Source organism: Mixophyes fleayi, chromosome 7 (genome assembly GCF_038048845.1).
Source record: "Mixophyes fleayi isolate aMixFle1 chromosome 7, aMixFle1.hap1, whole genome shotgun sequence".
NCBI classification, from domain to species: domain Eukaryota; kingdom Metazoa; phylum Chordata; class Amphibia; order Anura; family Limnodynastidae; genus Mixophyes; species Mixophyes fleayi.
Window position 1 is genome coordinate 137829121 of NC_134408.1, and position 12165 is coordinate 137841285.

The 12165-nt window shown below is 40.9% G+C and overlaps 1 protein-coding gene across 2 annotated transcripts in view; it reads right to left on the reverse strand.

Moving 5' to 3' along the window:
• Positions 1 to 12165, reverse strand: part of MBD5 (methyl-CpG binding domain protein 5) — a 54859-nt gene that overhangs the window by 5106 nt on the left and 37588 nt on the right. For both annotated transcript variants that reach the window (XM_075180922.1, XM_075180921.1), the window contains exons 8-11: positions 6037 to 6360; positions 4527 to 4711; positions 3263 to 4426; positions 1055 to 1128 (exon numbers count right to left, since the gene is read on the reverse strand). In XM_075180922.1, the coding sequence (XP_075037023.1) occupies positions 1055 to 1128; positions 3263 to 4426; positions 4527 to 4711; positions 6037 to 6360 (1747 nt within the window). The remainder of the gene's footprint in view (positions 1 to 1054; positions 1129 to 3262; positions 4427 to 4526; positions 4712 to 6036; positions 6361 to 12165) is intronic.

The following is a 12165-nucleotide window of genomic DNA, read 5'->3' on the forward strand; positions in this document are numbered from 1 at the left end:
CCGTGTTTAATTGCCCAGAGACAATAATCATCAGTGTTGCATTGCTCTGGCAGCTTCCAATATAACGTATTGCATATCTGACAACTCAGAGACCCCAAGAACAAATTCTGAGATCCCAACCGACAAGTTTCCTATCAATTCCCTATTAACATAACCAAGGTGTAAGGCACAAAGTGTCTCACTAGTGAATACTGATATATATTGGTTTAACACACAAAATGGCTGCCTCTACTGTGAATAGTCGATAGGTAATGTTTCAGTAATTAATTGATAAGATATAAGGAGGGTCATCAGATCGATGTTGGATGAATTGTGGGACTGAGAGTATCATATGGGGATCTTGTCCTAAAGTCAAGGATTACTGGAACAAAATACACACCTTAATTCATTCAATCACGGGTCTCCGTCTCCCTTGCTGTCTATTATTTACACTACCCACCTAGAGTGTCCCCAAACACACAAAAGTCTTGATCCCTCTCATTTTAAATGTAGCCAACTGTTGTCTAGCGGCTCAATGGAAGAAACCTGAGCTCTCTGATAATACAGCACAATTTGGCTTGAACAGATAACAGCCATACTTCACGAACGCTCCAAGAAACTTCTAAGCGTTTGGTCTTCTTGGATTATCATGGGGCCCCCAGACACAATTTGTTTGACTCCCTATTTCTGTTATTGAGCCTCCGACATACACCCCTTACTTCTATATTCCTTCCCCCCAATTCACTCTTCATGTTTCCATACTAACAAGTCCCGTCCATCCTTTCCCCTCAAACTCCTGCCCTCTACTCACTGCCATGTAGACTCTCCCCACCATGTATTCAGATTTCCATCTCTTTAAAGCATTGACCACACAATTTCAGGTTTAGTGTCCCCCTCTTGTTCAATGACCAAACAATGGTTGGTTAAAATTGTATTTCTGCTATTTGGAGTTTCAATTGTGCTGTATCCCAATCCTCCCATCGCTGATTTCATCTGTGTGTGCCCCATCATTGTTATATTTGAAAAAGCAAAATATATATTAAAACAATAAAAGAACATATAAGAAGGTCCTTACTTTCTGTTCCTCTTCTGGGCTCGATTGTACGCCTCCAGCCCCTCTGTCAGTGTCTTCAACTTCTCACTCTCCACCTAAATAAAACCAGATGACATTATCCAAACCTATAACCGGTGTCTGTCACCTCAGTGATAACTCACTTAATGGTCATAAATATGGCAATTACTGTAAGTAGTAAATTTATATTCAGTTTGGTTATTACACCCTGGTGCTTCAGTGGGTTATATCCTTACACCCTGCAGGGAGAAGTGGGACTACCGATTTCACTAAGGCTCGTTCACAACACTGTAAGTTCACAATCTCTCGGTGCAAACGCTCTTTTGTGATTTTACACACCTACTTTTCCGTAATTAGACCTCTTTTTATAGGAAAATAAGTACATCTGCAGCAGAAATGGTAGCACCATATGGGGGTGTAAAATGTTGCACCATCCAATCGGAAGAGTTTGGGGGGGATCAGGGGTCTTGGTCAGTGTAAAGGGCATGCCCTAGCTTCGTGGGAGGGTGTAAACACTTTTTCTCCCTGCAAATGGAATTTATTGTAGACCTTGAAGTCTCATTTCAGTCCTTCAACCAAGCACATTTTCCGGGTGGATCTAAGGTCCATGAAATGAGTGCAAAAATGTTGTGGCTCGTAAATCACCAATATTACCTATTAACCCTTCCAATACAGCAACATAGTAAAGCGTGTCATGAAAAATAAATTGAAAAATCAAAAATCACTAAAGAAATTACAGACAAATTGACATTATTACAATGTGGTGATGGTTCTATATTTTTTTCACCTTCAGTTTAATTTATTGGCTTGAACGTATTCTCAACTTTTACTAAATACACGACTTATATACTATACAACCCCATACTACATACTGGTTTCGCAGCCATGTATTTATATAAACCTTATTCATTTTCATTCTACTACGACAGAGCACAAAGTTAAGCTAGGTACACACTACTGCGTTTTCAGCCGACAAACAAATGATTGGCCCAATATCACAGTAGTGTGTACCCTGGAACGATGAACGATTATCGTTCCAGAGCAAATAAAATCGTTGATCGAGATTTTCAAGCCGACATGAAATTCTCGTTCAACGATGGAACAATGTCTTTCCAATTCTGCAGTGTGTATGCATTCTGCAGAACTAGAACGACAATGTAGCTGTACAAGTAGAAATGGCAGCTTCTTTGCTGGTTATAGCAGTGTGCTGGGGGATTTTCTCTGTACTCGACAATTTAGCTAAGGCCCGGAGGTGCTGAGAGACTTACCAGTAGAAATGTGCACCAGGATATTGCAGGATGGAGGAACTGTTTGTAAAACCCTCCATGTGACACCAGGAGCCAATACAATTGAACCTGAGAGAATACTTTGATATAGTGCCAGCCTGCTCCTAACCCCCTGATAGGCACAATTTTTTTAAAAATATAAATACATGTTCCCTGACGGCTGTGATTCCATCTGTGCAGTAATTATGTTACATGTGTGTTCGGCTGTATTTCACACAATTCCTGTAAACAAATGGAGAAGGCTGACAAGTTTATAAAAGTCACAGGTTAGGACTGGGTGCCCAAATTTGCAGCTGGGGCTGAGGGGGTTAAATGGTTTAAACACATCAATTCAGAGAGATTAGAAACCTGCATAGGACTACAATGCTCTTGGACCAGATAAAGAGCACAGATCTGAAGGTAATGTGTCTACTGTATTGTAGTTTTATTGTAGTGTTCACCTAGCCTCACCCTTTGGATACAACTGCATCCATGAAAAGAGCACAGTAGCCTCCGACTAACAGCAACTCTAATAAACAACTGTGCCTAAAATAAAGATAGATAAAATAGCACAAAAAAAGATATAACAATGCATCTAGTAAAGATTTTAGGATGGCATATACAAGACAATAAATTAACCTGAAGGTGAGAAACACTTTAAACTCTTAATTCAAAATAAAATATTTTTTTACATTTCCATGGAACAGATAAGTTAATTATTTGTATTGCAACATGCTGTACTGGTTCAATCTAATAATAATGGATAATTGTGACCCAGTATCAGTTATTACACATTGCAATGAGAAAAAAATATGTCTACCATCTGTAAAGAATACAAAGAAGAAAAAAGTAAAGAGTTGAGTGTGTATAAATTTTTCTTTAACGTCAATTTCCCAAATATGTACAAATATTGCATGCGGCAAATAAGTAATAAGCCGTTGTGTACCTTCCCTTCCTCTGAGTTTTGCTGATATGAGTTGTGCAGATCGTCCCTCACAAATTTTCCGGGCCAAGAAGCCAGTCCTTTAATTTGCCCCCAGACCAAGTCTCCCATATTAAACGTCCTTGGCCTATAGCGCATAAAGTCATTCGAAGAAGGGGAGTCGGGAATCCTAATGTCATCCTCGCTACTGATACTTTTTGTGTCTGAGGGACTGGGGACGCATCCGTTCATGCCTTTGGCATGAAAGTCTCCATTATAATGGATATAGTCTCTGGCTAAAGAACTTTCCAAACTGTTGGAAGAGCTGGGAGATTGTTCCTCCATGCTGATCTCTTGTTTAGGGATGCTGAGCAAATCTCCGAAGCCTCTGTGCTGCGGGGCCCGGGTCCCGTTCATGTGCGCACAGCGTTCCATCGTGCTTTCCAACCTCTCTTTAAAACTCATCATAGTTCTTTTGTAATGGTTAAATGTGAAATTATCCTCTAGCATCTTCTCGTTTGGACAGTGCCTGGGTGGCAGCAAAATCTGGCACTGCTCGTCTTCGAAGGAGTGCAATATAGAGACGTTGCCAGATCTGGTTTGGTAAGGATTGCCGTAGACCTGCGAGTTGTGTTCCAAGAACTCCTCACATTTCCACCTGTTCACTTCACCGGGACTTTGACCTCCGTTCCAATGTCTTTTAGGTGTATTACATCCTGCTTTGAAATAATCAAACCCGTCCCCATCAGCCATGTGTTTGTTCTGATCCAAGTTTTTTCGGATCCGGTTCCCTCTAGAGTTTCGTGTTCTGACCTCGTGATCGGAATTTCCCATGTTTTTCCCATGGATGACGGTGCTCACCGTACTAGAGAGATTCAATGGGTCACCGATGGACGCAGTGAAGGCACTCATGGCACTTAGTGCTGGGATGGGGCTCATCTGTGTTGTGCTGGCCACCGCCGTGGTGATGACCACTTGCATTCCTTTACTGGCCGCATCTACCACAGCTTTGTAAATGGCATCTACCGAGTTGTCTCCTTCCCGTATGTTATCTTTTATATATTGTTCTGTCCTATGCGGCATGTTACAAGACTTGCCTGGAAACGGAGGAAGTGCAGGGTTTGGGTTTTCAGGTATTGAAGGTACACCCATCTGAGCATTGACCTCTTTGTTTTCTTGCATTCTCACCTGTAGAAATGGAAATAAATGTATTAGTGAAGAGATGGAAGAAGACAGGACTTGGTTTCTTGTAATATCCTATTTTAGATGCGAGGACTGGTACGATTACCTGAAAGTTCTGAAACAGACAGGCCATGGGGTTGAAATTGTTCGGGGGCCCCGGTACATGTCCTTTCAAGGCGTGTAGATTGGGGAACCTATGCAGGAGCTGCTGTTGCTGATTATTGTTCAGTAATGACTGAAGGTGGGACAGCTGATGGTTATTCAAGGGGTGGTTTATTGAAGGCAGGTCTCCTGTGAAAACATGGATGAGATGTCACTACGGTTATGTATTGCTCACTCTGAGTAAGGGTATGTGCACATGGACTCATTGATCTCTGTGAATAATGACACATACGAAGAATCACTGGCAAAATTGCAAAAGCACAGAACGAATGCTATTTTGTGACTTCATATAGGTTTGCCCAAATTCAACCGTTTTTCAGGGAAGTGCAAATATTTGCAGGCAAAAATGCAACATTGTTCATTTTCTGATGGCAAGAGCTGGGCAGATTCTGAGCATGTTTTGCCGTGCATGGGTTATAAGCATGAATGATCCTACCTATACACCCACATGTAAAAACAGGATTTTATTTTGCAGGATATTATTATTTATACCTTCTTTTTGTAGGGTAGGGCCTTTTATAATCATGTTTAGCTTAATAATTTATTTTGTAATGTAATGTATTATGGATCGTTGCTGTCTGTATGTTATATACTTCTGTAAATTTTATGTACGGTGCTGTGGACCTTTTGCGGCACCTTAAAAATAAAAATATATTATTAATATTAACATGGTTACACATTTGCTAGTTTTTCCACTTTGGATGGCTCAGAACATTACTAGTGTCAGCGACTAATGTCCATAATGGCTTGTGTAAGTGTGCCCAGTGTTGTTGGAAACAATATAAAACAATAACAAACTAAACAAGAACAATTTAGAGGATTAAATCTAAATGTCAAAATTAAATTGTGGTATGTTGTTAACATTTTTAGTCTTCTATGGGAACCTTTCTAAAAACAGGTGCACAGTTAAAGGTATGGTAACCAATAGCAACTAGATTCTGTCATATTTAATTTAAAGGTTAACTCTACAAAAAATGATCTTTGGAAATTTAAATCATTATGTTGGGTACAACTACTTACTGGAATAACCAGCGATATTTGAAAGCGGATTTATTTCTGAAAATGCCTGACATTTGTCAGGACGTGAATGAATGAATGTAACATGGAAGCAACTAGTGCAACATCTGAAACCATGGAAACAAATGCAGACCACACTTTGTTTCCACGGATACAAAAGTTGCTAAGGACCGTTAGCTATTCACAACTTGGTAGTAACAGTGTGGTTCTGAGATTTCAACAGACAATTTCAGACAGAAATCCCATTTCGGTAAGTGCCTAGCAGAATGATTTTAATTGGACAACATCATTTTTGAGTTACCATTTACCAAACATTTGCTATGGCTGCATTGTTTGTTTTGTAATGCATTTCAATGCATTTTTATCACAAATCCTTACAAGATTTTGCTCTGACGGCCCTCCGAGAGATAAGACTGGAAAGAACGGAGGACACTTACCTTCTCCCGCTGAGGGCTGCAGCATATGCAGAATATTCTGATTCAGGAGATGCTGCTGATTCAGAGATAACGCCATTGGCATAGAGTTTATAAGATTGGAGTTGACGGGTCGTGGAAGGTGGTTGTTGTTCGTGTTCTGTGCAAAGTGGTTAGCGTGCTCCGATCCCGCAAACGGGAAGGAGTTGCCCATTGGAAGGTGGCCCTGCATTGGAGTCCCAGATGCCGTGGTGATTATTACACCATCTTGGAGAACAGACGTAGTCTTTGTGATGGCTGGCTGACCTGCTCCGGCTATTGCTACTGATGACAAAGGTAACGGACCTCCTAAGACACAAACATAAGGTCAGATGTTACAACGCATTGAAGAGCACATATGTTAAATAACAGTGAGTGGATAGACTGCATTCCCAGGAACATGGCTCCGTCACGGTGTGTAAGCGACAGAGACCACATTGGGAATAACATGAAGGTCTCTCTTGTCCTTGAACACTGTAAGTCATTTTCTAACAGCATTTCATTAACTGGAGTGCAATAAAAAGGCAACAGCAATGACTTACATCAATGAGCAACCTTACAATAAGAGTATCATCCTGCAATAAGTAACTCAAAGTTGTTTAAAAGTAATGTATTTACTTGCATCTATTTTTTTTCCATTTAAGAGCAGATTCAATTGTCCGCCATGTTTATCGTTACTACGGTAAAAAGGAACGCTCAATTTTGCGTGCACCTCTAGGGGCACAATCAAAAATGACAGTTACTTCTGAAAAAAGAAAAATCAATCTGCATTAGGTGTCTCCCAGCTGTATTGGGAGGCACCTTGCGCGTATGTTTTTTACAATTGAATTCCCCCCTTAAAGTAAATTAAAAAAAATCTGTGCTATTTGTAACTGTGATTTATTTTAGATTCATATTGAGAAATAGAGCTCAGGGTACATATGGTCATAAACTATTCATGTTTTCTGAATCACTTTCTCCTAGGTTCGCCATCTATTAGTAGGGAGAGAAAATGAAAGTACTCCTAACTCCTACACGCAGTGGAGACAGCCAATCGATGTGGTGGAGCAATAGTCATTCACTAGGCACCCAGGAAATCACAGGGATCCTTGATGTCCTACAAGAGTAGGTGCACAGTGCAAAAAATAGGCACATAAATGTTGAACACAGTATTTTGTGGACCATCGTAAAGTAGTCCCATTGTCCGTCTATGAATCTTTTAAATATCTGCGATCCATCTAGTATGTAGTTCATTATATCTATATGTTTGTGAATTCTTTAGCACTATATATATATTCCTGTATTAATTCGATTGAAAATGTGATATAAAGTAATGTGAGGGAACCATCCATTCTGTAGTATCTGTGAATTATCTCAATATCACAAATACACAGCCCTTTATGTAAGAGCAGGGCACAGGGCATATTGAAAATAAAGGTTATGCATAATTGGAATCCCTCTTTTGTATTTGTATTATGTAGATGCAACATGTTCTTGTACAATTCTTAAATGGTGCCAGGTGGATTAGAATGGCACCAATAGTTCCCCTAGCATGTCCCCCTAAAGAGCTATCTTCAGGGGTTGTTATAAAGGGGACTCACTGACTGGCAGCACCCAGAGAAGTTCGCCAACCACTGGCATAAACTTTTGCAGGATTCCCTACATTAGTGGTCTGCCATGTTGTGCTGGAAGGTACAGAACAGAACCCTAAACTTACTATACAGGGTAAAAGAGGGGTATGGCTTGATGGACCTAACATCTACTGTGATTATGCCCTTTTGTTCAGTCAAGTGGATGCCATTATTCCGCTTCAGGATCAACTAGACTTCCCAAAGTCGCTCACTATAGGGTGCCTAATGGTACCTGGGTAAGTGAGAAGGCTACCTGACAGCCCCTAATGGAACCGGCTCTAATCCCAGACAGTGTAGCCATACCACTGTGGGGAACCAGTTCCATTGTTACAAAGGGGCAGTGTCCCAACAACTGGAGTTGTCTCTTTGGGAAAGTTCTGACTAGGAGATATGGCTCCCATTGGGCTGGCCTGGATTTGATCGACCGCAGTGAAACATCCAAGTCTCTGTGAGCCTTGTTACACTGTGTATCTGCCAAAAGCAGGAGGACATTGGACTCAGTCCCTACTCCACAAGATAGAATGTGTGCCTTGTTAGCAGGATCATCACCCAGGAACATGGTAATTATAGCACCTTTCAAGGTGGTATTGTTGGTTAGGTCTGTCACATGGTGATACTTGTTTGTTAAAAGACTATCACTGAGTGTGACTGTTATATTAAAGCATATTTGTACTTTGAATACAACTGTCTTTCCCTAAGTGATTATGAACCACTTAAGGGTACTGGGTATGCCAGTACGACAGATAAGGTAACTTCCGGGCAAACCATTCATCTGGCAGGGTATAAAGGACCAGCATTATCTGGTATCCTCACAAGCCTTAAAATATTCAATTGGATTGAGTGATGAATGGCTGGAGCCACCCATGCATCTCCTAACTGGAAAGAGAACCCATCACTCGACCATCTGACCCAGCAGCATGTTAGCCTGTGTGTCCAGCATAATCGTAGATAAATAGAATTGGTTTAAAGAGATAGCGCAGAAAAAAACTTCCAACAATCAACACAAGAATCTAACATTAACTATATTTATTGGAAAAAGTATGTGAACCTTTACTAACGAGTGGCACTTCATAGCAATCACTTGAAACTTTAGCACACTGATATTATTGGAATAACTTGCACAAACTGCTTTCTGACAGACATAGTTTTGGGTGAAGTTTTCCTTTACGGTGAGGCCATATAAAAGCACTACAAGGGCCTGATTTAGAGTTGGTTGTGAGTCCATTTGCGCCATATAAAGATGTGTAAAAGTTGACGCTCTGCGCAAGGCCACAACTTGCACCCATATTTTGAGTGGAGTGATCTCATACTTGTGTCCACTTGTGCTTGGATGAGGGGGTCAGGGGCGTTCATGTGCAAGTTCAGTAAATTAGGAGCATGGAGACGCAAGTCAACCTTGCCCGTTAGAGACACGTCTGATTTTGAATTATATGTATCTTTAGGATATGCCTTTTAGGAGGTGTTTCTTTGTGCATACCATAAGCTTTGCGCTAGTTTCTGAATTCATGATTGTGCTTGACATATCTGTATGCTACATTTAAACTGCACATACACTATATGGACAAAAATATTTGGCCACACCTGTTAATTATTGAATTGAGGCGTTTCAATCAGACACGCTGCCAGAGGTGTATAAAATCAAGCACCTAGCCATGCAGTCTCCATTAACAAACATTTGTGATACAAAGTGGGTCATAATCAGTGAATTCAAGCGTGGTACCGGGAAGACGGTTTGTGAAATTTCATTCCTGCTGGATATTCCACGGTCAACTGTAAGTGATATTATTAGAAAATGGAAGCGTTTAGGAACAATAGCAACTCAGCCACAAAGCGGAAGACCATGTAAAATTATAGAGCGGGGCCAACGAGCTTAATGGAATGGGTTTTCATAGCTAAGCAGCTGCATGCTAACCTCACATCGCCAAGTGTCAGATGGAGTGGTGTAAAGCACACTGGACTGTGGAGCAGTGGAAACGTGTTCTGTGGAGTGACGAATCACACTTCTCTGTTTGGCAGTCAGATGGGTAATCTGGGTTTGGTGGATGCTGGGAGAATGTTACCTGTCTGACGGCATTATGCCATCTGTGAAGTTTGGTGGTGGCGGGATAATGGTATGGGGCTGTTTGTCAGGGTTTGGGCTAGGTCCCTTATCTCCAGTGAAGGGCAATCTTAATGCTTCAGCATACAAAGTAATTTTAGACAATGCTATGCTTCCAACGTTGTGATAACAGTTTGGGGAAGGCCCTTTTTCTATTCCAACATGACTGTGCCCCAGTGCACAAAGCAAGGACTACAAAGACATGGTTTGATGAGTTCAGTGTGGAAGAACTTGACTGGCCATCACAGAGTCCAGATCTTAACCCTACTGAACACCTTTGGGATGAATTGGACCGGAGATTGCGAGGCCTACTCGTCCAACATCAGTGCCTGACCTCATAAATGCTCTACAGAATGAATGGGCACAAATTCCAGCAGAAACACTCCAACATCTTGTAGAAAGCCTTCCAAGAAGAGTGGAAGCTCTTATCGCTGCAAAAGGGGGACCAACTCCATATTAAATTATATGTATTTGAATACAATGTCATTACAGTCCCTGTTGGTGTAATGGTCAAGCGTTCAAATACTTTTGGCCACATAGTGTATGTGAACATACAATGCAACTCAAAATAAAACTCAGTTGGGTAATTGAGTATGTTTTTCTATATACGTAGATGGTTATTTTATATTCGACTCCAAATCAGGCCCTTAATCATTTCAGCTGTTTTATATTTTTATTTTAAAAAAATGTTGTTGAGTCATATGATCCATATTCTGTCATGCATCAGATGGAAATTGGATACCCTTAAATTCTACTGTAGAATTTGGTTGTAAAACCTTATAAATTTTATTTTTAATTCTTTTGTGTTTGTATCTGGAATCAAAGGCTGGAAATGACACCAATGTTCCTGTATATACATATGGATATAGTTATCATTTTTTTTCACATTGACTTCTAGGGCCAATTCATTGCTATAGCCCGTCATTTTAAAGGGGTTGAGCACTACATATAAAAACTCCAATGACATTAATGGGCCATAGAAATAAATGGGCCATAGACATAAATGAAGCTGCACAGTACTGGTAATTATTTTTTCTACACAACTATATAGATTCAATTAATCTATATTAATGTCTGATCAAGGCAGGGAATCATCAGGACTTCCCTTCACCGCCACGTAATCACATTGCAGCTAGCATGTGAAATCGCTTGTGATTGGCCGAGTGGCCAAGGCGAGACCAGGTCAGTTGAATGCACTCTCATGCTGTACTGGGTGTCCGAGAGGAGCAATTCACAGGGGCGTATTCAATTGTGCGCCGACTGCCTCCGGAACTGGCACGCAGACACTCCGCGTTACCATAATATTGCAAAATTCCCTTTGTCCCCTATAGGGTTGCGAAGGGAAATACGCGAGGTTGCTGTACCGCATTACCATAGAAAAAGTGCATCCGAACATCACGACTAATTGAATATGCCCCACAATGTCTTATGGATTTTAGTTTTTCTTTAATCAACTGTTGATTAAGACGACGATTATTTCCATGATTACGTCTCAAGAGAGAAAAATCTAGTTTGGCTTTTCATTTGGTTTCCAAATTAAGGATATTTCCCGCTGTACTAAAAGAAGAAAACAGGAGGAGAGTGTTCTCTTGTTTTTCAATGTTAGAAGTCAATGAGTCCAGTACATGTCAACCTCATATAAGACACATGCGCAACCACACAACGTTTTTAAGCATTTTCACATACAGATTTTGAGAAAACGCCAGTGGGTGCGGGGCTAAAAGGAGCATTATTTTGGAACGAAAAACTGAAGAGTTAGAAGGTTGGACTTTTGATGTAACCATAACAGTTTTGCACAGTGTCTCTCTTCAGATTTATTCTGCCTCTCCATGCACCTAGTCGCACTTCTGTGTGGAGCGCAGAACGCACCTTATATGTACCATACTGCTGAGATCAGCAGTGAGAGAGTGAAACAGAGAAACCTTTATATTCTCACTGTAGGAGGTAAAATCCACATGAAGATATAAGAACATAGAGCTTTTTAAGTTAATTATGTCATCAAGCAGGTAGATTCTAGGAAGACCACCGACTTTCAGATAAGTATGGCAGACCGATTAAAAAATGAAATACATTTGGAATCCTGTTACATATTACGCAGAACATTAAAGACGTCTACTGAAGGCAAACTTTAACATCAGTGTTCTCCCAGAAAACGTTGCCAGCCGGGTGACATTAAGAAGTAGCCGAGCGAGGGAAGTTGTAATACTTTGCAATAACAGAAACATTTTGGAGGTTATTGCCCACACCTGCCAGGACTGGTCAGACTGGTGGTCAGTGGTCCAACACACACTGTGTCACTCACCGGACTGTGAGTGCTTCTTCCCGGACATTTAGGAACCGTGGCCGTCCTCCATCCTGAGGGTCTGCGCATGCGCAGCCCTTTCCTATACTTCAGTGTATGTCCCT